This window comes from Alternaria viburni, assembly GCF_023758015.1.
Source record: "Alternaria viburni strain BMP 2772 chromosome Unknown scaffold_2, whole genome shotgun sequence".
Taxonomy (NCBI): domain Eukaryota; kingdom Fungi; phylum Ascomycota; class Dothideomycetes; order Pleosporales; family Pleosporaceae; genus Alternaria; species Alternaria viburni.
Window position 1 is genome coordinate 736,321 of NW_026055771.1, and position 27,285 is coordinate 763,605.

General features: G+C 53.6%; 12 protein-coding genes across 12 annotated transcripts; 5 read left to right on the forward strand and 7 right to left on the reverse strand.

Moving 5' to 3' along the window:
* Window positions 1-557: 557 nt before the first annotated feature.
* APT1 (adenine phosphoribosyltransferase) lies at window positions 558-1,368 on the forward strand (the record flags this gene model as incomplete). The annotated part of the gene is made up of 2 exons (XM_049350079.1): window positions 558-1,155; window positions 1,208-1,368. 2 exons carry the CDS (start codon window positions 558-560, stop codon window positions 1,366-1,368), a joined length of 759 nt encoding a protein of 252 aa, XP_049215238.1.
* Window positions 1,369-2,031: 663 nt separating this feature from the next.
* Window positions 2,032-2,621, forward strand: J4E79_001170 (uncharacterized protein; the record flags this gene model as incomplete). The annotated part of the gene is made up of 4 exons (XM_049350080.1): window positions 2,032-2,074; window positions 2,131-2,144; window positions 2,206-2,373; window positions 2,451-2,621. 4 exons carry the CDS (start codon window positions 2,032-2,034, stop codon window positions 2,619-2,621), a joined length of 396 nt encoding a protein of 131 aa, XP_049215239.1.
* Window positions 2,622-3,038: 417 nt separating this feature from the next.
* J4E79_001171 (uncharacterized protein) lies at window positions 3,039-4,254 on the forward strand (the record flags this gene model as incomplete). Its single annotated transcript, XM_049350081.1, has 2 exons — window positions 3,039-3,830; window positions 4,138-4,254. 2 exons carry the CDS (start codon window positions 3,039-3,041, stop codon window positions 4,252-4,254), a joined length of 909 nt encoding a protein of 302 aa, XP_049215240.1.
* A 513-nt stretch (window positions 4,255-4,767) lies between these two features.
* J4E79_001172 (uncharacterized protein) lies at window positions 4,768-5,505 on the forward strand (the record flags this gene model as incomplete). Its single annotated transcript, XM_049350082.1, has 2 exons — window positions 4,768-4,907; window positions 4,950-5,505. The coding sequence occupies 2 exons, from the start codon at window positions 4,768-4,770 to the stop codon at window positions 5,503-5,505; spliced, it is 696 nt and encodes a 231-aa protein (XP_049215241.1).
* A 754-nt stretch (window positions 5,506-6,259) lies between these two features.
* Window positions 6,260-7,708, reverse strand: J4E79_001173 (uncharacterized protein; the record flags this gene model as incomplete). The annotated part of the gene is made up of 3 exons (XM_049350083.1): window positions 6,260-7,416; window positions 7,472-7,619; window positions 7,679-7,708. 3 exons carry the CDS (start codon window positions 7,706-7,708, stop codon window positions 6,260-6,262), a joined length of 1,335 nt encoding a protein of 444 aa, XP_049215242.1.
* A 1,031-nt stretch (window positions 7,709-8,739) lies between these two features.
* On the reverse strand, window positions 8,740-9,911 carry J4E79_001174 (uncharacterized protein; the record flags this gene model as incomplete). The annotated part of the gene is made up of 2 exons (XM_049350084.1): window positions 8,740-8,840; window positions 8,885-9,911. 2 exons carry the CDS (start codon window positions 9,909-9,911, stop codon window positions 8,740-8,742), a joined length of 1,128 nt encoding a protein of 375 aa, XP_049215243.1.
* Window positions 9,912-11,007: 1,096 nt separating this feature from the next.
* J4E79_001175 (uncharacterized protein) lies at window positions 11,008-12,658 on the reverse strand (the record flags this gene model as incomplete). Its single annotated transcript, XM_049350085.1, has 3 exons — window positions 11,008-12,255; window positions 12,308-12,433; window positions 12,488-12,658. The coding sequence occupies 3 exons, from the start codon at window positions 12,656-12,658 to the stop codon at window positions 11,008-11,010; spliced, it is 1,545 nt and encodes a 514-aa protein (XP_049215244.1).
* A 1,929-nt stretch (window positions 12,659-14,587) lies between these two features.
* On the reverse strand, window positions 14,588-16,251 carry J4E79_001176 (uncharacterized protein; the record flags this gene model as incomplete). The annotated part of the gene is made up of 2 exons (XM_049350086.1): window positions 14,588-14,605; window positions 14,635-16,251. 2 exons carry the CDS (start codon window positions 16,249-16,251, stop codon window positions 14,588-14,590), a joined length of 1,635 nt encoding a protein of 544 aa, XP_049215245.1.
* Window positions 16,252-19,551: 3,300 nt separating this feature from the next.
* On the forward strand, window positions 19,552-20,466 carry J4E79_001177 (uncharacterized protein; the record flags this gene model as incomplete). The annotated part of the gene is made up of 1 exon (XM_049350087.1): window positions 19,552-20,466. The coding sequence occupies one exon, from the start codon at window positions 19,552-19,554 to the stop codon at window positions 20,464-20,466; it is 915 nt and encodes a 304-aa protein (XP_049215246.1).
* Window positions 20,467-20,660: 194 nt separating this feature from the next.
* J4E79_001178 (uncharacterized protein) lies at window positions 20,661-21,252 on the reverse strand (the record flags this gene model as incomplete). The annotated part of the gene is made up of 2 exons (XM_049350088.1): window positions 20,661-20,881; window positions 20,955-21,252. 2 exons carry the CDS (start codon window positions 21,250-21,252, stop codon window positions 20,661-20,663), a joined length of 519 nt encoding a protein of 172 aa, XP_049215247.1.
* A 1,647-nt stretch (window positions 21,253-22,899) lies between these two features.
* On the reverse strand, window positions 22,900-23,721 carry J4E79_001179 (uncharacterized protein; the record flags this gene model as incomplete). The annotated part of the gene is made up of 2 exons (XM_049350089.1): window positions 22,900-23,535; window positions 23,611-23,721. The coding sequence occupies 2 exons, from the start codon at window positions 23,719-23,721 to the stop codon at window positions 22,900-22,902; spliced, it is 747 nt and encodes a 248-aa protein (XP_049215248.1).
* A 1,370-nt stretch (window positions 23,722-25,091) lies between these two features.
* J4E79_001180 (uncharacterized protein) lies at window positions 25,092-26,364 on the reverse strand (the record flags this gene model as incomplete). Its single annotated transcript, XM_049350090.1, has 2 exons — window positions 25,092-25,111; window positions 25,161-26,364. 2 exons carry the CDS (start codon window positions 26,362-26,364, stop codon window positions 25,092-25,094), a joined length of 1,224 nt encoding a protein of 407 aa, XP_049215249.1.
* Window positions 26,365-27,285: the final 921 nt, after the last annotated feature.

A 27,285-nucleotide genomic window follows, 5' to 3' on the forward strand; every position in this document is an offset into this window, starting at 1 on the left:
GTTTTCTGGCCTGGCGTGACGTCGACATGTGAATGCACGTCTTCGTTCGGCATCCCTTGGTTCCGATAAGGGTAAATGTCGAGTCTGGCACATGTTTGGCGCCGCAGATAGTTGTGGGTCAGGGATCACGGCGATACAGCTGCCCGTGGCGCGCGTGCGATAGGATGGGCGAGTGCGGTGCGGGCGTAGGGAGCTGCCGCATCGAGCAGCGTGGTGGTGTATAGGCAACCGAGTGCGAAGGTGCTGCGCTGAGCGCTGAGCGGCTGAACAAATGGCGTCTTGATTCGCCATACGGGGTTTCGGTGGTGGGCCTAGGGACTGTGTGGCCCTGCGGACCGTTTTCCAGAGGGGCTAACTCAATTTTTTTTGTTGCGCTGGGTACTCTCAGCGACCACGACGACGCCTGAGTCTGACAGCATTGCAGTGCAGCCAGCCAGCCCTGACCACCTTACCCCAACCCGGCTTCTGCCCTAGCCCTATCTATCGCATCCGCCCTCCCATACAGACCTGACCCGTCCGTCTTATATCTCGACGCCGCCCCCTCCCCTCGTCCCATCATGTCCGCTCCCCACGACACGCCCGCCCACAGCACCCACCCCATCAACACCACCACGTCCGCCGACCCCCCACTCAAGGGCGACGCAACCGCCGCGCACCCTCCCCCGCAGAAGCCCGACCCAACTCTCGAGTCCAACAGCCATGGCCCCTCCCAAGGCGGACAGTCCACCCCCCGTCCCTCCGCCGCCGCCGAACTCGCCCGTCTTAAAAGCACGCTGAAGGCCTCGCTCCGCCAGTTCAAAGACTTCCCCGAGCCCGGCATCCTCTTCGAAGACATCCTGCCCATCTTCGCCGACCCCGCGCTCCACGAGGGACTGCTGCGCGGTCTCGAGTTGTCCATTGAGAAGCAATTCGGTGCGACAGGCGCCAAGCCAGACGTCGTTGTCGGACTCGATGCGCGTGGCTTCCTGTTCGGGCCCAGCCTTGCGCTGAGGCTGGGCGCGAGTTTTGTGCCTGTCAGGAAGAGGGGCAAGCTGCCGGGTCCGTGTGAGACGGCGGAATACAAGAAGGAGTACGGCAGCGATTTCTTCCAGATGCAGGAGGGCGCTGTCAAGAGCGGGCAGAACGTGCTTATTGTCGATGATATCATTGCCACTGGTATGTCGATATATTTGCGTCAGAGACGAGATGAGATGCTAACGCGACACAGGTGGCTCCGCAGCCGCAGCTGGTTCTCTGGTGAAGAAGCTAGGCGGAACTATTATGGGATACCTCTTCATTCTCGAACTCGATTTCCTAAAGGGCCGCGACCAGCTCGACGCGCCTGTACACACATTGCTTTCGGGCCAGGAGGAGAAGATGGAACAGTAGATGTGTAATACTGAGGAGGCTGGTAATTTACAAGCTAAGAATCTCGACTCGATACCGTAAACAATACGCAATATAGATGGGGCATAGGATTGCATTTGGGCGGCGTTGGTGGTTTGTATAGTCACGACATGGCGCGATGAGAGATGCGCGCGAGGATATCACGATAAATACGTCAAAAGTTTCTTTACTTGTATACGCACTGTCAACGAGCATTCCCACACTATGTCATTGACACCAAACTAAGCCCTGCGCCCTGCGCCCTGCGCAACACGACAGCGGCGCCATAGCCTCTTTCCCCGTCGCGAAAGTCGCCGTCCCCAAAATTTCCGCCCTCATTACCCCTCCATTAACAAAAACATCCCTGCAAGCTGCTGACACGCAGCGCCCGCCCAAGAGGGAAAGTGGGGTAGCTTCCGATGCCGCTCCCAAGCCCCATCTTATGTCACGGGTATAGGGCGGACGCGCTCAATTAGGTGTCCACCTAGCCCGATGATAGCCTCGATTTACCTGACGTAGATAAACGGTCCCATGCTGCTGATACGCACGGCGGTACCAAGAGCTCTACGTGCTTCACGATCCCTTACTACTACAACCACGAATCTCACGCGACCTGCTATCACAACTTCACCCTACAAAGCAATCGACATCAAAGGAATACGAAAGATGTCTGATATCAAGAAGATTCACACCGCTAACGCATGTCCTCGTACGTTCCAATTGATAGCGGAGATGCGGAAGGAGAGATAGCTAACAGAGATACAGCTGCTGGACCCTACGTACGTCTCTCCTCTATCGATTCCAACGTATCCGAACAACCGCGTTAACGTCACCGTCTAGACACAAGCCATCGTCGCAGGCCCTAATGTCTTCGTCTCAGGCCAGATCCCCGCCGATACCAAGGGCAACTTGATCGAGGGCAGCATCGCAGACAAGACCAAGATGTGCTGCGAGAACATCAAGGGCATCCTCACTGAGGCTGGTGTTGCTATGGACAGGATCGTCAAGGTGCGTTTAGTCCATTCGGATACAATCCCGGAATCTATGGTGGAAACATAGTAGAACAAGGCTGACGACAAGTCTAGGTCAATGTCTTCCTCGACGACATGGCCAACTTCGCCGAGATGAACGGCATGTACGAGCAGTACTTCTCCCACAAGCCTGCGCGCAGCTGTGTTGCGGTCAAGCAGCTGCCCAAGGGTGTGCCGGTCGAGATTGAGTGCATTGCGTATACTGGTATGAGCTCAAAGCTTTGAGGCGTGGAGCTGATGTTGATCATGCATAGGTTGAACGACGATCCGTTGAAGCAAGGTTGCTTTGGAATACTGTGGACAAGTTAAGAAGACTATAAAGACAAATGTTCAATAAGAAGCACATAACTGCTAAGGTTATCTTAATCGCCGAGATGTCGTCCCTTTGCCATGCTCGAAATTACATGCCAGATGGCCTTCTCTTGTTGAACCGACACGAAGTTGGAAGGCTTGGGAAGGCTGATTGCTAGCGCCGCCACAAGACACCATGCTAATGTACTACGCTCAGCCTCACTGCACTGCCCCGCTTTGGCGTCGTTGTCACCACAACATGTATCCCTTCCTCGCCCAAAGGCAACAATCATTAAACATTCGATCTAAATTTCTCCGGCTTATTTCCCAGGATCCTATACTAACGGTAACATGCGCCTTTTGCGAGCCTCTGGCGACGACTTCGTACTCGTTGAGTTTGTTCGCTATATACCAACATACGCAATATTATCACATACCTGGGGCGCCGACGAGGATGAAGTCACATTCAAGGACATATACAAGGGCAAGGCTAAGGCCAAAAACAAGCCCGGCTACGCCAAGCTCCAATTCTGCGCCGCGCAGGCCGCTAAAGACAAGCTGGAATTCTTCTGGGTTGATACATGCTGCATCGACAAGAGCAGTAGCGCGGAATTGGCTGAAGCCATTAATTCGATGTTTAAGTGGTATCGAGATTCGACAGCATGCTACGTATACCTCTCCGATGTACCCAGCACAGGCACCCCGTATTTGCAGAGCAACAAGCAGCCATCTTTCAAGGGTAATCGATGGTTCACACGTGGATGGACGCTTCAGGAGCTTTTAGCACCAAGGACTGTTGTCTTCTTCAGTGTGGACGGCACAAGAATTGGAGACAGGTCTTCCCTTGCAAAACAAATTGCACGTGAGACGAGCATCCCTGTAGCCGCATTGGAGAACGGTCCAGACTTTATGCTCAAGTATCCTGTTGAAGAGCGCATGAACTGGGCAAGATATCGTCACACGAAACGCGAGGAAGATGCCGCCTACTGCCTTCTTGGCATTTTCGAAGTTCAGATGCCGCTCATATACGGCGAAGGCAAAGAGAAAGCTTTTGGTCGCCTGCAAAAGGAGATCGAAGATGTGTATGGCAGGCGTGACTGGGTTGACAACCTCTTGCATCGGTACGAGCTCCCATTGTTGCAGGTAAGCATATGTACCCAAATTTATTATCCGGCGTGAGATCTAACCTTACTCCTAGATCCCTTGGGCTTCTATAGGCCACGATGTTGCTGGAGCTGTGAAGATTTTTATCATTCTCTGTACAATCGTCATCCTTGCCTTCGCGATCGTGTACGACCTTCCACTGACGATGTGGTTTCTGGGATGGGCTGTGGGTGCGACACCATTCTATCTCTATCGCTGCACCCGGTGGAACAGGCCAGAACAAATCCTTATTTTCTCTCTCATAGCAGTCGTCTGCTACGTGTTTGGAAAGCTTATCTGTCTACAGAGAGAACTGCAGAGACTGAACGACGTCGTACTTGATAACGCAATGATGCAAGGCATAGACCAGCAAAGCATACATGTGCGAGAGATCATGCGGCACATCCGGAAAGAAGTAACATAGATAGGTACAAGCTGCGCTTTGCTCGCGCATTGGGAATGAATTATGCTCACCTGGGCAACAAGTCTGCAGCATGTACAAGGTCGCTCACATACGGAAATTACCACTTACAGATATCGGTAGCCGATTCAAGGACATTAGAAGACCGCACACATTACCATCAGAAAACCAGTTTCTACCACATTCCTGCTGCCGAGGTGATCAATTCGTTCTGCATCAGCACTTCTGGGCGACAAGCCTCACGTTATCAACCGTCTGTCCAAGATTGACTAGAACCCGTTTACAATTGGTCTCAAGACCGAGCGGGAAGGCGTGCAAAGTGCCCAAGTCTCTTGGGGTCGGGGAGAACGTCTGGGATAAATTTCCGGGTAAAGCTACGTGACGAACATTGCCGCTTCGGGAAACATGACACAACGAGCACTATGGGATAACACAGAACTCTCATAAGATGCTGTTGTGCCTCGAGAACATTTGGGAGGCTTTCATACTCACATCCAGCGAGGTGTCATTGCAGTCATGCGCTGCCTAACCCTAGCGATTATTGTCCTGCAACTCGCACTCCAGCATGCATCAGCGACAGTAGGCGTCCTTGACATCGACGACCTGCTACGATCAGATCTCCAACAGCACCTATCCACTCCAAGCGAAGATCATCCGTATGCGCCATGGTCTCACAAACCGTACTGCATGACTAGCAGCTATCTCCCCACCCTCGGCCAAAAGTACTGCGTCTACACATCCAACACGACGGGCCCACACGGCCTCTCCCTGATCTTTCCCCCAAAATCCGCCCATCTAGCGTCGGAATATCTCGACGACAACCCGCTGGACAATTTCCTCACACAAAAGGATGCTGAGCGCCTCTACTTCGGCGGCCAACCATGGAAAATCGTCGACATACCCGGGAAAGCGAAAGGAGTAGTGGCCACTCGCAAGATCAAAATGTACGAGACGTTCATGGTGGATCAGGCCGCTGTTGTTGTATATATGGGGGCGGAGAAGGCGTTGAGCGAGGCCGAGAACAAGAAGCTTATGAAGAGGGCTGTAGATCAGTTGCTTGTTCCTGCGATGATTAGGGATATGAGTTCTGCGCATGCGGGGAAGAGCCATGAGCGTAAAGATGATGGAGATGACGAAGAGGACGGAAGCTTAGAGGAAGCCATCATGAAGACGAACGCGTATGGCAGTACGGTTGCGGAGGTTAGCTCGAGGGCGTTGTATCCGCTGATCTCGGTAGGTCGCGACGCAGTCTAAACAGCGACACGAGCATCACTGACCGTACCAGCGCATCAATCATGCATGCAATCCAAACTCCTTCGTCCTCTTCTCCCGCGCAGGCGTCTCAATGGCCATAAAAGCCTATCGCGACATTGAAGCCGGCGAAGAGATCACCGTCTCTTGTAATCTCCACCCTCTTCCTTCCTGTTCTTGTGCTAACGCCACCTAGACCTCCTCTTGGGTATCCCATTTCAAAAACGCCAATCTCTGATAAAGCGCTGGGGTTTCAAATGTACATGCAGCCTGTGTAGCCTCCCCACTGACGAACGCCAAGCCTCTGATCTTCGCCGCACAATGATCGCACAGGCCGAGGACAAGATTATGGAGCTGGCGAAGGCCTATAAACTTGATGAGGCTATAGCTCTCGCAGAGGAGTCCGCAGAGCTGATCAGAGAAGAAGGGGTCTGGTCGATGTTAACCGATGAGTATGCTATGTTGGCTATGCTGTGGTTGGAGAAGGGTGATAGGGAAAAGGCGGAAGCGTATGGCGAGAAGACGCATAGGTTGTTGTCTGATCTGGGGTTTTTAGGTATTGGGGAAGATAGGGAAGCTTGGAAATTGCAGACGCTGTTAAAGAATATTGGGGGGTTAGGGGGGATGGGTCAGCTCTGGAAGACAGGCCCTTTGAGAGGGTAAGTTGGACGGGAAACGGAATAGAATGGTTGTTTGGAATCTAGCTGTTAGGTAAAGTGATAAGAGGGAGTGTTCCTGATGTCTGGACCTGAGAAAACTAAACACTTCCGTGCTTCCTTCTGTAGTGACCTGTCGTGCCGATCGGTCCTGCTCCACCCTTCTCGACCCAGCTATCTACGCCACCCAGTCTTCCTTGCGTAGGTGGCGCTGGATTCTCGCCGCGTTCAACCATGGGATGATGGAGACCTACCTTCTGCGACAAAGCGACATGTATCTCATCTGGCGATTTGTTTGACCATGCTCTCGTGCTCAGATACGAAAGGGGATACAGCGGCATGTTTTCTTCACGACCCATGAAGTCATTGACGAGAGGTGCAACGCGCGACATGATAATGTCGAGGTCTTGGCGGATTTGCTGGCAGAAGGCATCGAGTGGTAGGTCATTGACGTCGTGTCCGAAAGGGTCTTCGATCTCACGGCCGATGAAAGCGATACCCAGGATAATGTACGCTGCGACAACACATGCAGGGATGGTGATCCAACCTAAGCTGTTGTAGCATTGGAACGGTAGCAACAGGATATACAGCCATGTGACCTGGGATATGGCGATGGAGTACGCAAGTGGAAGCGGTGTGTTCAGGATTCTCTCCGTGCCACACGACACCTCGTCCATGATTGTCAGCGAATCCAAAGTCTGGGTTTGATAGATGCTGTAGTCTCTCAACGTGCCGTTGTCGTATAGAACTTTCATGTACGCAGAGAGGTGAGATAAAATCTCAAGGGGTAGGTCACCGAGAGGCACGCGCGATTGCTTGACGTGTTTGCGTGGGTTGGGCGTCGCCATAGGCATGCCGAGCAACTGACAAGTCCGCCTGAAAGCGCTCGGAGGGTCGGGCGCAGGCATATCCGCTGCTTGCGCAAAGGTATCCAAATGACCGACCAGGTGCTTCAGATCCTCGTAATGCGTTCCTGGCTCGAACCGCAATTTATGTTTCACTGCGACAGCGAAAGCCACAATCAGGTTCAGGCAGCTGACCTTGCCGAGCAGATCTTGCTTCCCCAACCCTGCATCAGCAGCATGCCTCTCTTCAGCGTGTATCCATATCAGACGAGCCAAGATGTGCGATGCGAGTCGGAGGCGCCCCCAAAGCTGTCGACCTTGGAAGTAGCGGTCCATCGAGGTAGAACTGCGGACGCTGAGGGCCAGACTGACGACAAAACCTAGTACGGTGATGAAGACTTGGTCGGTTCCAACTGCGTCATGTTAGAGTAGGGCTTTGTGGTACAGGAGAAAGAAGATTTGGCTTACGGTCATATACAAGCTTCGAGATGCAAGTAACGGCGGTGGCCCACCCGCCTACCAGCAAAACGGGTATGACAAGCTTAGGTGTGATGCTGCCGTGAAGTCGCAGCATCATCGGGAACTTCGAGTGATGGCTGAGGTCTCGCGGCCCCATCTACCCTCCTTAGTAAGCTGCGCGTCCATGTACTGCTTGATCCTCTGCAGGTGACATACGAAGTATCCATCGCCAGACGATCTCGGCATGTTTCTTCACTCGTGTGGATAGGAGAGATATGAATCGTGGCGATGCGTGATTAGACGAGTGTCGAGGAAACTTAGGTGAGATAGGATAGGATCTGTGTGGGAGTGTAGCGACATGGCTGTGCGATCGTTTCGACGACGTTGTGGCGGTCATCTGTAGGAGTAGCAGGTGCAATGTGTGGCGCAAAGCTACTTGCCCTTTCCCTCTGTTACATGAAGGTAGTGCCTACCTGCAGATGAAGTAAGTTCGGTGGCATGGGCGTCTGCAAGAAACATTCGTCGCTCGCACAGAAGCAGACGCGTCATGTCATAGGTGTTGATGCGGCCGGCAATGTATGTATGAGTCTGTCCTGGTTGCGGACCTTCATCTTCTCAGTGTCGATTTGCAGACGTCGTACAATAGCGGCATCATACCCGCGACTGCTGCTAGCATGACATACGCGCAGCGAGACAGCGAGGAAGTTGTGAGAGGCGTCGCTGGTGTGATGAGGCATCACGCGTTGCGCTTGCGGCTCCACTTAATGACGTCACGCGCTCCGAAGCTCGCGTCAAACTTCACGCCGACGAACCTCAACTACGCAGATGCTACTCACTACGCGCACCACATCTTCACGATACTCTTACTTCCAACGGACTCTCAGCAAGCGAATTCGCAACTGCGATTGATGCTCATGATCCGTAACGAGCCGGCGCTGCACAGTCTCGTTATGTACAGCCAGACACATCGGCCGTCAGCCCCAAAGTTGTATTGCGTCACTGATACTAGGCATAGGACCTAGCCAAAGCGCCCAAGTATGCAGGGACAAAGAATCCAAAAGTATCAAGCCCTCTTTACCACCCGCTCCAGGGGAGAACGCTGTGCACCAAACCTGGTTGCGACGAGCGGAAAACTGAGCTTACAAAGGGAAAACCACACATACCATGAGAGAAGCAAAGCAAATATTACCGCAGTGAGCATACCGTACGCCTTTCCTCACCTGAGGGAATGCGAAATCTCGAACCGAATCAACACCGCGCCTCAAAGGTCACTGCGTCTAGGTCCTCCGGGCGCGGCTTTTCTGCGGCTCTTCTACATCGGACGCGTCCTCGGAACTGTAGCGAGTACGCTTGCGACTAGTTGCCGGCGTAGGCGCCACTACGATGGTCAGTGAAGTTCATGGTGCCTGATAATAGACCTACAAATCTGCTTTTTCTTCCCGGGCTTCTTGACGAGCCGATCTTCGCGCTTTCGGCCAGCAGTAAGGTCTTTCTGACGCTCGTCGTTCTGTTGGCGGTTGCTCGAGCTGATCTGGAGAAGAGTATCCGGGCATAACACATACTCCTCGACACATCCTCCACGCAACAGCTTGTCGACACGGCTCTTGTAGGACTTCAACACTACGACAAGTTTCGAGATACGCTCCTCGAACGTGAGCTTCCGTGATTTCTCGCAGCGATCGATCATGACAGGATCCAGGATCGAAACGAACCCTGCGCCTTCTCGATAGATGCGTTCAGTTGTTTCCTTGTTCATGTTAGCGCCGGTAATTGCATATGCTATAGCGAAACTGACCAAGATATCCCAGCAGAGACGCTCTTTCACCCAAGGTTTGTACACTGTATTGGTAGCGATCTTCTGTGTGCGTTTTGTCTCCCCAGCGTTTCCAACCCCGTCTTTGCTCGATTCTCCTGCACTCTCTGCCAGCCAGCGCTTCTTGAGCATGGGGCTCGACATCTTGTCCTGGATGTCGCTGGTGTCTTGGATAGCTGTGAAGAGCTTACGAACAACTGCTATCCGCTCTTCCTTGGTGTTTGGGAGAGTCTCGTCCTCACGAGGTGGCCAGTCCAGTCCCCGAGCTTTCTTGCGGGCTTCGGTGACTTCGGTGAAGTACAGGCCGAACGAGTTCAGTGGCAGTGCTTGTCGCTTGGTCTTCTTCGCATTTACGTCGGTCTTCATCTTTGTCTTGTGAAGCGAATCACGGCGCTTAGTTCCGTTCACCGCAGCGGGAGGTTTCTCTTCCTCTTCCTCTTCGATTTCCACAATCCTACTCTTGGTCTTCGTCTCTGCTTTTCTGGACTGAACTGGACTGTGGACCACGGGCGCCTCTTCGGACTGTCGACTCGCCCTACTTCGCGGAACATACTCTTTCCAACGGCGATTGTTGTTGTCGCAGTGACCAGCAGAGACTGCGTCTTCGAGCTGCGATTGGCGGAGTGTTGAGGCCATCAAGACTGCACCTTCGGGCGAAGCGTGAAAGGATCGTGGAAGCCCTGTAAGAGGAGCAGTATCATGGGAATTCTTGAAAGAAGACACTTGGTCGTTGTCGTCGTACGGCCAGGTCTCGCTGCCCCAATGAGCTGGGTATGGTTGACGACGAAACGGTCCGTGCGTTGTCGCGATAGTGCCAGTCTGATCAAGCCACATCGGAGGCGGGCAGATAATGCCTTCTGATGAACCTGGGAAATACTGAGGCCTCTGATGCTGCTGGACTAGAGCGACCTGCGACGCTTCCCACTCATGGGCATGGTGGTCTGGAAGCATCATCCACGCATCGCCTTGATCGTAGGGGTGATATGTACTTGAAGATTGACTGAATGGGGCAACATCTGTCTGCGAGGATGTTTTCACGGAGGAAGAAGCGGTTGAAGGAAGCATTTCGACAGCGGTGGTGAATTGGGTCGCTGATATCAAAATCGGACTTGCTCACGATGTGGGAACAACGGAATTAATCGGAAAGTGTGTATATAGAGGTAGTTGCGTTGTCTTATTTGCGACTGCCCGCTGACTAGTACAGGTCGGGTTGGCGCTCTGACCAGTGTGATGTAAGGAAAAGGTACACTGAGCACGACCGCGGCAATGACGAGCACCACATCGCTGCATATGGAGAGGGAGCTAGGACTATATTGGAATGGGGAAACTGCGGAAGCTCGAATTATCGACAGCTTCACGTATCTTCACATTGCTCTACAACCTGCTATGTATATCGTTCCAGCGAGGCAACGGCCTGGAGAGACGATCAGGTGGGTGTAAAGGCTCTTGTCCCCGTGCTTGAGATACCACTCGTCCCCGACTTCTTCGCAAATGGTTCACCTGGGCACTGACGCAGAGTCACGTGGGAAATATCCGATCAACGATGTTGTTCGATGTGACGATGTCAAGATGGTCACATCCATAGCTCTAAGTATGGCAACGACCGAGCTCTAAGTTAGACTTTAAATCGCACTCCTTCAGAACCATGTTCGCCTTGCAACCACCGCCGGACATACTTACCACGATCCTACTGCTACTGCCCGATGTATAATGAGCGCTCTGCTAAGGCCTCTCATCCGTTGGTCCGATCGCTACCCGGAGTTTGAGTGGCAGTTCTGGTGCCCAAGGAGCTACCTGGCCGGTGACCGTCCTCGTACTGGAACTTCTCAAAACTACTTCCATCCCGAGAATGCCCACGTTCATGATAGCGCTTAGCGGGTGGTTCCATCTTGTAACCTACGTCCCCTTCGGCCGGACGCTTCACGGGCGCTGCTGATCCACCAGGTGGCTTTTGACGTGGACTAAGCGTACCCGACTGGCCACCCGTAGCCATATAGTTGTTGAACAGCGACGGCAACATACGTACATGCTTCAGGATCTGCTCCTGCTCCTGAGGAGTTGGATGCCTAAGCCCCTGCGGATACGGATGAATCTGAGTCTGCACTATACGCTGCTGGTCCGACATAGTCGACCACTCTTCTTCGAACCGCGGTAGATGGCGGAGGGACGTCAGCGGCAGTGCAACATACTTGGCAATATCCCTCCCCAACATGACGTTATCAGCCGCGACTTTGGAATGCCAGAACAGCCGCGCAAGATAATGTATCCGCTGTGGAAAAGTAAAATCCATATCCTCCGCGTTCAGCGACTCAAACTCTTCGCATCGACGGAACGGCAAGCCGGCGACACCCATTTTGTGGATGCGCATAGCGTTGCTGACGATGATGTGGGCGGTCGCTTCGATGTCTCTGGGATCAGCCCATGTTCCTGTTTTGGAGAACTTGATGGCGTATGGATACACGTCTGCGACTGTGTCCCATAGGTTGGAGAGGTTGACGAGACCGAAACAGATCTTCTTGACATAATACGATTTCTCCGTTTCGTTTTGTGGTACAGCGTAGGCGCCAGTCGACGGTCGCCATATGATTTCTTCTAGGTAAGACGCGACAGCCGCGCCGGTGGGTAATTCGAGTTCGTTGAACGACGAGATCGAGTAGGGTTGTAGTAGTGGTCTTGATGGGCTGGGTACGGGACACTGGTTTTGCATCTGATCGAGGTCGATATCGAGTTGGGGTAGCCAGGAGTTAGGTACCGCGGACGTATCGGTCAAGAGATTTTGCTTGTAGTCTTCTCGATAGCGGGTATACGGGGTTGCGATCGGGCGTTGGGGTGGGCCCGGGTCGAACGGACGAGAGTCGGATAGGGTCGCCCAGGGTGGGTAGCCTGCCTGTGACAGAGCATGTTGATATTGACGAGCGTCCATGGGTTGAGCGAAACCAGTGGGCTGTCTGTTAGACAGTGTTGGTGTGACCCAGCCTTCCTGCTGTCATGTTAGTTGAAGCATCTTTTACACTGATAATGCAGATACTTACAGCCTTTGGTACCTGATTTACCAAGCTAGGACTCATGTTGGGAAATCTTGGTTGGCCCATAGGCGAGAACACGTTGTTCCTTGACGTTTGAGCCCCATTTGGTTGGACGTTGGGGCTGTATGCGAACTGCTATACGTTAGTTGCTATATATCATTTGGTACCCAAGGAGCGAAAGCTTACCACGTCATCGGCTGAAACGTTTTGGTTACGCTGGGAGCCTGGGCGACTGCCGCTGAAGTCATCGTGACCTTGCGCCATAACGGAGTGCGATCTTGCGTTCAAGCGCGATACGTCACCTTGATCACTCGGTGTCTGCGCGGGCTCTTTCTTATTGTTGCGCGGACCGACCATTTCGAACGTCTTGGAATAGTTGAGCGGGTGTTGTCTTGAAGAGGTCTTTCAATGTCACGATGCGATATATCATTCCTCCACGCTATACGCCAAGGCTCGTGCCTAGACGCACGGGGTAATTCGGACAGAGATGAGTTAGCGTCATATCAAATGTCTGCTACGGCTTCACGCGCTCAGTGAGCATGATTGCGTGATATCGTAGTACGTCACCGGTTTTGGGGAGTTGGGATGATGAAAGTACGGGGTTCCATTATGATTGTGACTCTCGTTCTTAGAGAGGACCTTATCCTGTAGTAGAGTAGAGTAGAGTATGGAATTTTGAAGCCATCGAGTCGTGAGTGGTTGATTTCGTCAGCGTGATGCCATGGTAGGACTTGAGTTAGAGTAAAGCCACGTCAGATTTGTAATCACCTTTTTTCTAATCAAGCTGCGAAGTCAACGAGTCAAGATGTAGAAAGAGATGATATTCCGATAATCCCTGGATTGCTCCTTGCGTGAATCTAAGTGCCTTGTGTATAGGCAACCACCATGTGCGATCTCGTCAAATTCGCAAACGATGACATCGCTCAACCGCTCAACCAATTGCAGGAGCGCTCGCATATCCACTCCCTCTCCAAAGACCAAAACGCCGACACTAAAGAAACAACGTCGTGGGTATAATATAATCATGAGAAACATAAATGGGCCGTCCGTCGTTGCTTTACCGCTCATCACATGACAGCGCATCCCATCTTCTTCTTCCCCTTAGGCTTCTTCTCTCCAACAAGGACGCCATCCATCCTGGAACTGCGCCCAGTACCTCCACTCCCACCGAGGAGATCACCCACACTCTGCGACGCCCTATGCACGCCACCTTGCTGTGGCCCGTAGTAACTCCCATAGGGATGGTTGTACTGCGCACTTTGATCTGTTCTTGGTGGCGCACTGATGGGGAATCTTTGACCGGCTGAGTACTGTTGATCTGGAGCAGCCAGAGGTGGCAGAGTGTTCCTTGGCTGACTTGAAGTGTTGACTGGCGGTGCAGGATAAGGCATACTCATGCGTGGGCTGCTCATAGGTAGAGGACGGCGCTGGACAGCTATGTTTGGAGCCGAGCCGCGACGGGAGGCTGGAATACTGGGGACGGGTGGAGCGTAGAGGTCGAGATTATCGTGAGGAATGCGTTGAGTGCGCCCATTTGTGGGACGGCGGGTGGGCATGTGGGAAGCGGTGTTCGGGTATGCGGATTGGGGTTGCGGCAAGGCTACATACGACATTTGTTCCGATGGTGATCGGGTACTTGACCGCCTCCGTCGTATCGAACCCGAAGACTGGGGGCTGGGGTATGTGGATGGATGCAGCAGAGATGGGCGACGCCCTGAGTCTGCAGCTGGAGGTGATGATACGTCGACGGAAGATATCGATTGTTGGCGCTGATGGTAAGGGTGCGACGGAGACATTTGGGAGGGGTTAATGGTTGCGGACATGTTTGGTAGTGGAGGAACGGGCGGTATGGAAGATGATGAATGAGTATGAGGTAATCGAGGTACAGGGGGCGCATCCGGATGGCTCAGGCTGACACTCTCGGCTGCTGCTGCAGTGGTCGTATATGCTGGCGGAGGTGGCACCCAGTTGTCGGCATCACTTTCGTGTGGTAGCTCTCGATGACCGTCTGCACGACGGTACTCCAGGGGTCTGAAAGGCAAAGCACGCAGATGCCGACGGTTCGCAGGTGATACCGCCGCGACGGTGGCAGCCCTAGCTAGAGACATCTGAGATCGAGGTTGTTGATTATCGTACGGAGCTTCAAACATTGCCTGTGCCTCTTCCGGTGTCAACTCCTCCGACTCATCGGAAGGCAGTGGTGGTCTTGGCGCATTCCGGTTTGCAGAAGTACGCGCCCGCTGAACAGGCGTGGTTCCAATTCTCGATGGTCTTCGTGCAACACTGTCATTTCGATCCTGGGCTCTGCGCTGTGCCATGGTCCTGGTTCGTACCAATTCCACCTCGCGATCAAAGTCAATCGAGCCTTCCGGTAGCATCTCGCCTGGACAAAGGGGGTCTAAGTCGTATTCAGTCTTGAGCGGCGTCGGTGGAGCGCTTCCCAGGGGCTTTGTCTTGTCGAAATCCAGGACGATCAGAACGCCCTTGGACCCCAGTGGCGCCCCAGGCACATCGTTCTCATCGGGTAGTATGCTCGAGTTGCCAACCGCTACAAGTCGCTGCACGTTGGCGTTCAGCCTAACCCATCTGAGCACGCATATTTCCTGCAAAGTACCTGCATTGTCGTTCGGAATAGGGATGCAAAAGCAAGGCTGAATCGGGGCATCCACCTTGGCTTTTTCGCTCGGCTTGTACTCCCAACCTGGTACTTCGTAGATCCAGATATTGGTGGTACCACGCATCCGCAGGGCCACAGCTGCAAGGTCAGCATTGGGAGAGACGGCAGGCATGGCATCGTCGACAAATTCCGAGCGCGTCCACCTCGCGTGATCCGGTAGGAACATCTTCCTCTGTGTGAAGCGTTGGCATGCAATGTCATAGATGCCCCATGAGTCCTCCTCGGCATTGAACGCGAAGAGTTCGTTGAACGTCCCGGTGTCGGCATCTGGAAGCAGGGTAGCTTGGCGTGCTATCCTTGCCGTCTCAGGAAACAGCACCGAGCCAGTCCATGCAGCTTCCGGCGGTTGTGGGATTGGTTCACCCTCTTCTGTAAGCGGACCATCGTAGAGACCTGGCAGGACGAACAACGCCGAGCCATCCGACTTCCTCGCATACCCCGTTATGAGCAGTGTGCGACCATCGTCCGAGAACTCCAATGCATCACCGGCGGGCCCAGAAAGCGTACGCCGTGTCGTCTCAGGTACTTCTGGCCCAATGGCAATAACTTCGATGCCAAATTTGTTGCCCGTAATTAAGATGCGCGCGTCGGGTGATATGACGATAGAGCTAGCCTCGTGCACCAGCATGATGGTCCGCCTCTTCTTGATCTGGTTATCGCCCTCGCCGTGGATTTCGTATAGATCGACCTGCGAAGGTCTCGATAGCACGGCCAATAGAAAGCCATCTTCAGTTATGTCGATTGCGACGGGCTTGCGCTTGACCTGCAGTGTCCTTGCCCATAGTCGCGGCAGCTGCACGGTCTTGACCAAGAACAGATTCGACGCCGAGTATACCGCTACATATCCACCTTTTCGTGACACGTTGACATCAAAGCTATCAGGGAGCGCGGACGAGGACGCAGTGTTGGAGACGAGTTCGAGGAGGGTAAGGCTGGGGGCCGCATAGGACGGAGTGGCAATGGGCGTATCGTCATTCGGCCGATCGTCGTAGGTAGTGGCGGATGTCATAGCCGTCGAGTGGCCTGACGAGGAGATAGTGTCGGTGTTAGCAATCGACGACGCAGAGAGCAGCGTATTCACGTGCTCGTAGCCCTCGGAGTCTTCAGAGCTGACGGACGTGGTGCGCGCGCGCTCGTCGTAGGCCGCCCGTTTTCTGTGAGCGCTGCCCTCATCGCTGGCGAAAGCGACGCCCTTCCCCCTTCCTTCCGTTGAGGGCGCCGTGCTGTCGAGTTGCGCTCCCGGGTTGTGATGGTGTGAAGACCTCCCCACCATGGTAAGCCTGATCGCGCCTTCCTTGCGTGGGCAGATGTGGTAATAGCGGGTGCGAAAAGCGTCAAGTGGGCGTCGGATGCGGCTCCATGAGGGTGTCTGTGGTCGCTTGGGTCGTCTTCAGCTGGGACCTCAGCAACATGGGAGCATTGCGATTACTACTAAGGCAGCTTGGAATGTAGAGGTGTCTAGCAGGCGCTATTGCTGCAGCCAGACACGCTCGGCCAGGGTCACGTTCCCCGTTCAAGCCTGGCCTATACCCGATCTGCCGCTACGTCCTAGTCCGCTCCCATGCTCCGATGCTATTAACAGCAACACACGGCGCACGCAGTCGCCTCGCCCTTTCGTATCCGATAATCCTGCAAAATCTCTATCTACTCCCTACTGACCGCCATGTCGGCCATGCAAGATGCAACACGCCGTGGTCTCCGGTGCGACCTTGACTTGTTTCGCGACACGCTGTCACATCTGTCCACCCTGGATAGCGCCATGCGACATTGTGGAGGCTGAGCTGTTCTGGCGGACCGCCTTTGGGGCCTGGCTAACTGAGGCTAACACGCTGGCGAATCGTGGAGAGCTGGTTGCCCTAGTCGCGCCCTGACGCTTGCAGCAACGAAACGCGAGAGGGCTGGTGGGGCAGACAACTGTCGCTACCCCCCCTGCAACGCCATCCTTCACCTCTCGCTATAGGGCAGTATGTCGCCATCTGGGTGTGGTAGTAGTACAGCGTCTTCTGCCTGCAGCAGTGCGCCTTCCAAGGTTACAATCTCCGATGCCGAGTTGGGTCCTCCAATTTCCGCTACTTGCGCACTCCGAAAGCGGAGAGCAGTCTTGCCAGGTGTACTTTCTTCCACTGACTGTGAGATTGTCGCATGCGATACTGCAAGTAGAAGCTGATGATGATATAAGATTATACGCCATGTACGCCGTGTACGCCGTGTACATGCTTACTAGGAAGTAAAGCTCCCTCGTGACCTCCTTACCGTCAGCGGCACATCATCGTTGCCGGACGCCACTACGACTGGAATAGCAGATCGCGCATCCTCAGCTCTGGTCAAGCCGGGCGAACGACGTCGGGAGTACAGTCGGATACATGTGCATGATAAGATAACCGCGATCGAGTATACAAACACTCCGCTGTGAAGCAACGCCCTGATGTTGGGGGAATCATTGACTGCCTAGGTTCTTCACACCATACAGCTTTCCACTTGGCAAGACACGGTGCATGCCTGATAGTCTCCCTAGCTCGGTGTTTATTCTGGGTGTGGACGTGAGGGATATACAATGGTGCTGCTATGTGACATCCTATCTCGTCCTACGGGTGCCGAATGTGCATGGCGGAAATTCTGGATCCTACTTGTTCCAACTCTTCCTCTGTATATGAAGCATGCACCTATCGTGAGATAAGATATAATATCCGCAGGGTCTACCAGTCCCTTCCACTCGTTTGCGCAAATGGTCGCAAGTGCATCATAACGCGAGCGTCCATCTTCGTACGGGATTCGGTGTCTGTTCATTGGAACATTAGCCAGCCGAGGTAGTATGAGCTTCCACAGCTGTCTGCCACTGAAGAACTCCTCATGTTGCATGTGCTGGAGGCCTCGTTTGCGGTGAGGGGACGTTGCGCGTGCCAATGCTTGTGCGATGTTCGTGATGTGAAGATCGATCAATTCGGCGTCTGAGTGCTGGCCAAGAGAGCGCATGCAGCTCCTCGATGCAGCAATGGCAGGCGAGTGTGACTAACAATTTTCTGTGACTTGGTTTAGCGACGTCTTACACTCGCTTGGAAGGCTCATAATGGATTGAAGTATCGTAATTAGCACAGCTTTTGTAGCTCGGTGGCTGGAGTAGAGTTTGAGTGCGTAGGACAACCTCCGGCATGAATACGGAGGATTGGGGGCCAAGATGAGCGCAATGGTGCCATCACCAGTTCGAAAGCGTAGTGTCATGGAAAGAAGCCGATTCGGCGCTGCGTGAAACTTCACAAGGTGGGAATTCCAGAAGCTGGTTGGTGGCATCGCCGGAAAGCGCCTCGGTGCCACATGCAATTGTCAAATTAGTCATGAGTGATTAGGGTCCAAGGCTACCACGATTGCGCCGCCACCCGCGATCGCGCTCGGAATCGCGCCCGTCGCTAACTACATCGTCTTTACCATCTTCCCAATCTCGCTTTCGCCAAATTCTCGTCAAACTTCTGCGCGGAGAAACTTGAAATGGAATTAGCCTGCACACATGCAGCCCCTCCAGACTTATATTCGGCGCCCGACGTCAGGTCTTTAGCCTGATTCAGTACAGATGATCGACCCGAAGAGCGACTAACGGTCGGGGCAATGCGACGTTGCGTCTGAATATTCAAACTCTGACAAAATGATCCTCAAAGGCTACATTTTGAGAAGTTGGATCGAATGTTCTTCCGCACACATTCGTGAGAAGTCGGCCAATCAAGACATGAAAGAAGATGCTACCTAAGTTTCACTACCACAGCTAGCACCACTATCTCGACCAACATCGTGGTGTGATCGACATACCCAACTGCGAGCCCCTGCAGCGGAAGAACGATCACCTTCAGCCTACATCGTCAGGCACACGACCTAACATGCCTGAAAATTTTACAACGACATGAACACCGCGTGCTCATTGGTACAACCGCGCATTTCCGACAATTGGCTTTGAACCCAACCTGCCACGACATGGGCCTAAAGTATATCGCAAGCTATGATCGGTGTCATTTGGGTCTGCGCTCGAAGTTTATTACCAGAGTGTGCCCCACGCCATCATGGGCCATGCTTGTTGAAGCTTGACATACTCTTAATATACTCCGCGGTTCCGCTCGATCCACTGTCTGCCTGAAATGAGCATCAATGCCCCGTCACTCGCAAACGACATGTTGACAGGAGAGTCATGGCAACACCACCACCACCAGATCCTCACTTGATTCCTGCGCCTCCTTCAGCGGCAGCGCTGAAGAGCGGGAAGTCCATTGCCGGTGCGACGCTGGCCCTTCAAAGCATCGCTCTGATTGTATTTGGAGCGCGCATGTGGTCACGATGGATGCCTGTATACAGAATGCAGTGGGACGATTACACCTGCGCTTTGGCATGGGTAAGTAACAGCTCATGCTCTCTAATATACTCACGATATTGGGTCGACTGACATAATCAGGTCTTGATAGTGGTTAACACATGTCTTCTGCTTGCCGCCACGCCGTATGCTTTCGGGCTCCCACCAAACGATTTCTTCCTGTCAGACGCGCAAGCTGCAACCAGATTAGCGTCTATCTCTCAACCAATCTGGGGGTGGTCTATGGCCTTGGTCAAGATTTCCTTCTCCCTGATGCTTCTTCGGATCTCTCCCTCGAGATTCATGAAGCGCTTCCTCTGGTCCATGATCGGGCTGCAGATCGTACTTGCGGTCTACAACACACTAGCAACACTACTGCAATGCATACCTGTCGAGAAAGCATGGGATTTACTCGGTACAGTAGAAGGCCATTGCTGGAGCAGGACGGGAGTCAGGATAAGCTCGATAACCGTCTCCGTCGTCCATATCCTCACCGACTTCATACTCGCCCTTCTTCCCGTATCTTTCCTTCGTGGGATTCAGCGTCCTGTTCGAGAACGCGTTATCGTCGGCGCACTCATGGGACTCGGCTTCTTCACGGGCGTGGCATCGATCTTGAAAATTATCGCTGCTATGAACTTTGGCAAGACGGGCGACCCAATGAACGAAAGCATCATTGTCGGCATGTGGTCCGCTATCGAGGAGCTCGTGGGTTTCATTGTCATCTGCGTACCAACTCTACGCTCGCCGTTTCAACATGTACTGCGTTACCTCGGCGTCGCCAGTGTTCGTATCAAGAACAACGCGTTCTCCCGCGGCTACGGACGTACACAAGAGTCGGAGATCAACAGGGACAACTTCCGAAATCACAGCCAGAGTCGCCTTGCTACTGTCGAAGGAGACGAAGAGTCCGGTTTCAAATTGAAGGAGCTGCACACGGAGGAGTCGAAGAGATCGTCGGACGAGATGCATTGGCGCGCGAATGAGAGGAATACAGGTAATGGCGAGATATGGTGCACGCATGAGGTCGTGGTTCAGCGAACCTCTCTTAGCGGAAGGCCGTCGCTTGATCAAGCTCATGAAGGCGCGGATGCGCCTTGGAAGGGCGAACCATTGGACTTTGACTTGGGCATGGCAAGCAGGCACTTAAGTCGTTGATGAGGAGAGCATTGATCACGTGAGGGAAAGATAGCAGACGTCTGTTTGTTTATTCCAAGCGAGTGTACGAGCTATATGAGAAAAACGAATGTATAATACTCCCACAAATATCCCACACTGTCAACTACAGAGGACGACAGGCCAAGTGAGAATCCAAGGTGTTGAACCACGTTCTCAATAGGTACGAATCGCACTTAGTTGCGTCCAGGCAAGCTGCGGCCCCTGAGACTAAAGCGGTTGGAGTTGATCTGCTCAGCGTTGACATCAATTCCGTCACAGCGCAACTTGCGATAGCCTTCCAGCCGATCGACGGTCAGGCCACACGTCAGGAATGCCGCGGGGAACGGATAGCACTTTCCAACAGGCACATCATTCGTATCGACCAAATCGCCACCATTGCGGTCACGGTAGTAAGCTAGATTGCGCAAGCGTATGTTAGCCTCTCACTTCCCCTTTCTATCGCACATCAGGGATAGGAGGACACTTACTCCAGTGATAGCCCTCGAAATTCATCTCCAGAATCTCAATGTTGGCAGGATCATCATCGTCAGAGCGGCCGCAGCCGTCGCCTTCGCAGCGGACGCCACGGCCACTCGCGTCGTCGGTGTCGGGCCAAATCCAATCTAGCACAGTGTCGCAGTTGGCTTCGTCCTGGTAGACTTGCCAGCCTTCGACGTTTTCGGTGATGCCGTTGCCGCCGATGCCTACGCGGTAGATTTCGAAGTCGGCGGTGACGGCGCTTAGCAGAGAGGCTGTTGCCGCGAGGGTGGTGAGGAGGTACTTCATTGTGGATTGGGTTATTTGAATGAAGAGATGAGGGTCTGAAGGTGGATGGAATGAGTGATTTATTCCAGTAGACGCGGATGTTCATCGTCTTTTATATATTGGCATGTCCACCAGAAGACTCTTAAGTCCGCTCCGCAAGAGAATAGTCGACCACACCGGTGTTGCTCTTGGTCATCATGATGTCTACTGTCTCAGGCGTCTTGAGCGTACAGTTGGATGTCTTTCTCACAATCATTGGCTTCTGCAAGGTTCGGTTGAATACACTGTTGAAGAAGTGGAGTCGTGAGACATGCCCAGATGGAGTGAGTAGTTGCCATCGTATGAGAACAATCTCGTGAAGCTTGGCTACAGAAGCTTACGTGTCAACCTGAGGTAAGTGTGACCGGTTTGATATGAGTACAGACTCTTGACAGTTGCCGAAAAGGATACTCTCGTTTGCGTGGTTAAAGGCAGTCTGTCAGCACCCAACAAACCATAACTTAGAAACCTTCGGCTACCAAACCCAAAGCACGAACTCCAGACGTTACCACGAAAACCATTCCATTCGAATGACTACTCTCACCGGTTCAACTCCATCACCACTCCATAAGCCATCCCGCCAAGCTCGATCACCGTCCAAAGGTCAGCATGCCAAGTACCGCACACCACCCCCCAAAGGGACACATAATGCAGTTCACACTACGCCTGGCTACACAAGCTTACTAGATTAGCTAAACACTATACCGAAAATGATACACTATCTGCTCATTGCGGACACATCAACATCCGTTTGGAGGGAAAGGGCATTGCGTTGACACATCAAGCCAATCGCTCTGCTGCTTTGGTACGACGGGTGCGGCCCGTTCACTGGATATACCCGCGAAGTATGACTTGGCAGGGCGGATATATTTTTGGTGCCAAGAATCGTTCGCAGGTGTAGGTGTGTATAGCGTTCATGTGCGTCGCGCGTGCATACGGATTGGACTCTGAGCCCGGGCATTAGGCAGCAGGTCAAGTCAGGATTATTTGCTCGTTACTGTACGTACGGGAGCGACTGGAAGAAGTGCTTCGGCTTATGGATCACAGCGGCGTGATCGCATGGTTTGACAGAGGTTTTGAGTCTCGAACGTGTGCTGAACGATCATGTCTGTAGGCCTGGTGTGCTCGATTGGTGATCTTGGCAACACAGGACTGCTAGTGACGAACAATGAATGGGTTGAAGGACTACACATTCAATGTCAGGCCCGTTTGCTTCTCATTTAGGCACCAAAACTGTACGAGGGGAATATATGTAAACCTTTTCCGTCTGATGTCATAATTTGAAGTTTGAAATGCGGGGCACTGTTGACCGGAGCGCAATATTACCAAGGTCCCTGTCACTGTTCACTAGACATCACGTTGGTGGAAAGTGACTAAAGGGTATAATCGATTCCATTACGCATCACAAAAGGTCCTTTTGGGTAAGCAATCGCGCCAACGACTATGCAAAACACTCGCATTCCACTCTAGTTACAACCGCCCACCACACACACGCACACAAGCAACACAAAGATTCGGAACCAAACAAAAAGGCGACACCCTATGAGTGAACACCAGGAGTATCATCGAAGAGAAAGGAAACCAATGCTAGTCATAACATAATAACATATCCGGGGTACGGAAATGCGCTTATAGCATGAAAGCGAAAGCGGCAGCGGCACCAGCGAAGCTGAGCGCAGCCTGGACACCGGAAGCAGCGTTGGTGGTAGCCTCAGGGAGCCTAGAGGTGGTAGCGTTGCCACCAGCAGTGGGCATGGGGACGGTGCCGTTGGCGTGGACACCAGTGCTGTAGGCAGGGACCATGGCGGAGGTCATGACGGTGGTGGGGTAAGGAGCCTCGCTGGAGTGGACGGAAGATGGCAGAGGGATGGGGGTGTGGCTGGCGGCAGCAGATGAAGCACCGTATCCGTTTCCGTAGCTGGCAGCGGGGGTGGAGCTGGCGGCAGCGGCGACGCTGCTGGGCTCAATCATGGAAGAAGAGACGGCCTCCTCGCACTTTCCAGCGGAGATACCGAACTGGGTGGAGTACTGGTACTGGCCGGTGACATCGTCGATGATCTGGATACCGTATCCGTTGGGGCCGTTGGTGGCCTCGAGGGTGGAGGCAGGGGTCCAGCTGAGGGAACCGCTGTTGGAGATACCCTCGGCGATGGAAGGACCGAACTTAACGACGTTGGTGGAGGGGCCCTTGAGGAGGAGGACGGAGACCGTGTTGGGGGTAGTTGGCTGCCAGGTGATGGTGAACTGCTCGCAGGTGGGGACAACCTAGTGGGGCGCATTAGCTTGAAGGGTCCTGTTTGTTTCGCGATGCGCGCGCAACGCTCAGGGATGCAAACATACCTCGTTCAAAGGACGGGTGATGGGGTTGCCACTGGGCTCGCCAACGGGAGCGTGGATCTGGGCAGCGGCGAGGCCGGCGAAGAAGGTGATGATGGTAGCCTTGGAGTACATGTTGATGGTTGTTGTGGTGGTATTAGGTGATTAACCGGGGTAGATGGAGTATTAAGTAGTGGGAGATGGTTGGTAATGAGTGACTGGTTTCTTAAAGAAGGGCTGAAAACAAAAGTCTTCTGAGGGCTGCAAGATATCTAGGCGAAGGTGAGCAGTAGGAAGAAACAAGACAAGAGGGAGTCAGTCGAACTATATCGATTTTCCCATCCACAAACGGTCAATGCAGGTACCCCTGTTGCCGGCGCAACTTAAGATTGGTGCTCCAGTCCCGTGCAATATCCTTCGGAGCCAGCGCTAGGCCGCATTGCACCGCGCTTGGGCACGCGTGACGAATGACACCGCGACAAGGGATTCAGGCAGCTCGTATTGCAGTGGATTGCGGCGTCTTCAGGAGTGCTTGGTGGCTTTACCGGTCAGCTTGTTGGACGCTGGTGCGGGCTATTCCTGGCTGCTTGGAGATTGCTTCTGTCGCTACTGTCTGCGGGTGCCTGAAGGTTAGGAGCGTTGTTCCTGTCAGCCGGCAGACTGTCAGCAATATCGGCGCTTACACAGCCCTAACAGCTGAAGGGCCGACAGCTCAACGCCGAAGAGATGAGGGTCGCATTTCATCGCGGTGTTTGAGTTTGCGGTGAGGCGGTGTCACGATGCGCGGGCGAGGGTTCTCCAGGTTCTCGCAAGCCGTGGAACGCGATCTGCTTGCTTGTGCCCGAGTCGTGCGCTCTAGCTCAGGTACCGTTGCACTGGCGGCCGTCGAGGCGCCACTGGTTCACGACGAGGCCCCGAAAAGGGAGAGTTAGGTTAGCCCTTTGTCGCACCTTCGTGCGCTCTGGCTCGACGCATCGCCGTCTAAGCGAGGCTGCACATCACAGACATTCATCTCACCGTAGGGCAGGTGCGAGCGAGATGGCTTGGGCCGGGCGCGGCAGCCGCGAACAAGGCCGCCTGCCCGCAAAATCACCGCTTCACCCCATTAGACCTTGACAAAGTAATCCAACTCACAGCTCAGACGTGTCACGATAGTTTGCGTTTGTTTCAATTTCTCCATTGCATTGTTGACTCTACTGTTTGTTTATCGTCTCATATTTACATTGCGCCAGGTGCGCCCCTGCCCAGCCAACAGCTCAATGGGCGGTGCGACGGTGACAGCTGTGTCAGCCGATACAAGCATGGACAGCCCTACTGTATGTGGGTGTCCCATCTAGCGAGTGAATGCGTCGTCGGGGTATCTTCGAAGCGGTATGAAATTCGTTACATCATTACTGGTAGGTGTGTCGAGTAGAAGGTGTTGCGGCGGAGCGAGTGTGTGTGCATGAAGGACGGGAAAAAGAGTAGGATCGCGCCAAGTAGACGTTGCATGAACAACGAGGCACTTAGCCACACTGGCCGGGGTCTAGAGGTTGTCAGTTTCATGCTCATGCGACACCGGAAGGAGTACTTACACTGTCGTGCCGTTAGCGGCTGGGGGAAGATACCGCCCTCCAAGAGGGCCTTCATGTCCCATTCGGGTGCGCCCTCGGTCTTCCAGGTCCAGAAAATCCAACCGGTGGCCATCTCGTAGGCGTCAAGCTGCGCCTCAATGAAGCGACCGACGTTGTACCTGTCGGCTTCTGACAGGCCAGCTACAGTGCCAGTCGACTTGCCGGTGCAGTCACCGACCTTGGAGCCGCCAAAGGTACCATCGTAACGCGCACCCTTGTCCTTTCCGTTGAGCCACTTTGCGCAGTCGGTGATGCCACCAGTCCATTCACCAGCGATAGTCCACTTGCCGGTGGATGCCATCTGTTTACCGAAGTCGCAAGCGGTCTTGACGTGGTCGTCAATGCTCATAGCAACAGCAGAGTTGTCGAAGATCTCGTAGTGATGAGTGTCGAGGAGAAGGTTCCACATTCCAGCACCCCAGTTACCCCACGAAGTTACACCCTGGAAAGCATCGTGGAAGGTGACTGCAACATTCGAGTCCCTCAAGTTGCCCCAACCATCCATGTAGAATTGTCGGACCGTGTTCATGTCGAGACTGGGGCCCAGAGGCTCGTTGAGAAGCTCGATAGCTGAGACGGCGGGATGCGACGCGTGATCATCGCGTATCTTGTTGAGGACTTTGATGGTGTAGGCCACTGAATCGCCCTGAGTCCAGCCAACGTTGCCGTATTTGCCAGAGTTGTCGAACCCGTTCTGGGATTCGGGTGCGCCATGAAGATCAATCATAACATGGAGACCAACATCGGACGCCCAGTCGAGCGCTTCTCCGAGCTTGTCGTACGCGCCTGGTAGGTATGGGTCGCCGTCACGTGGGAGTACGCTCCAATAGCCGATGGGAATTCGAACGTGGTTCAAACCAGCACCGGCCATCTGTTCGAAATCGGCTTTGGTGATCCAAGAGTTCCAGTGGTCACGCAGCCTCGACTGTGCTTCTTCTTTGCCGACAGCTGCAACGAGTGTGTACTCGTCTTTTGCGCTGTTGCCCTCGAACATGCTGGGTGTGATCCAGGGCTCGAGAACGAACCAACCGCCTGTGTTGACACCGCGGACCTTCTGGTTGTTGTAATCGAACATGGGTGCGCGCTTGATGGGTAGGAGCGGAGATGCGTTTGTGCTCAGAGCAAGCAGGCCAATGGCCGCCGCTGATGTCCAGGATCCGATCATATTGAGATGAGGAGTGTTGTTACTCAACTAACTGAATGCTGTATAACATGCAATTGTACTCGAAAGGAGTACAGGAAAGGTTGTGTAGCTGATGGACCCAGACTTGAACTTGTGCAGACCCATGGCATCGGGGGAAGGATCTCCTTTTAACCAGAACAAAGCGAAGACTCACAAGCCGCCAACACAGCAACAAATTCGCCCCAATTTTCTTCCCAGTCATGCCCACCATACAAGCATGTGTTCGCTGCTTCACGACGTAGGGATGATCTCCTTTCCCGGAGCTCTATCCCAGCTAGCCGCGACAGCTATTCTGGCCACCATTAGGGCGGTGTCGGGGAAGGCAACCAAGGCAACCAACCGCAGTACCGCCGACATGTCGCGATCGAGCAGTGTCGGAACGATGTGTACATCGTTACTTACTCCGGACACGGAGACATCGCTGGCAAATGACGCGGTGACGCAACAGCTCCAATAGGGGAAGCAAGTCGAAGCTACCCCAAGCCGCTTGACAACCGCCACAAAGACCGGTTCCGCCAGCAAGCTACGGTAAAATGGACCCTGAGGGCCTCGGCAGGCCATAGCATAAAGCAAAAGATCTGGGGTCAGGCGGATCAAAGAGGTCAGATGCAGGGTTGGTGCTTGGCGGAAATTGTAAGGGATATTCAGGTACAGCGTGGTGATTGGAGGACTGTTTGATGGCTATGATGTGGGGATCGGCGTGTCTCAGCCACTTAGCTTCCGAGGCGGTGCTCACGCGTTGGAGACGATCTTCGAGAAGCTTGGAACCGCGTCCGAGGAGCGTGGTGATACACCGGAACGTGGACGGTGGGTTCTTGGAAGTGAGTTGGCGTTTGCCAACACCGACTTGTCAAGAGCATGGTCGACAACATGGAAATCCGGTTGCGGCCAAGTTCGTGTAAC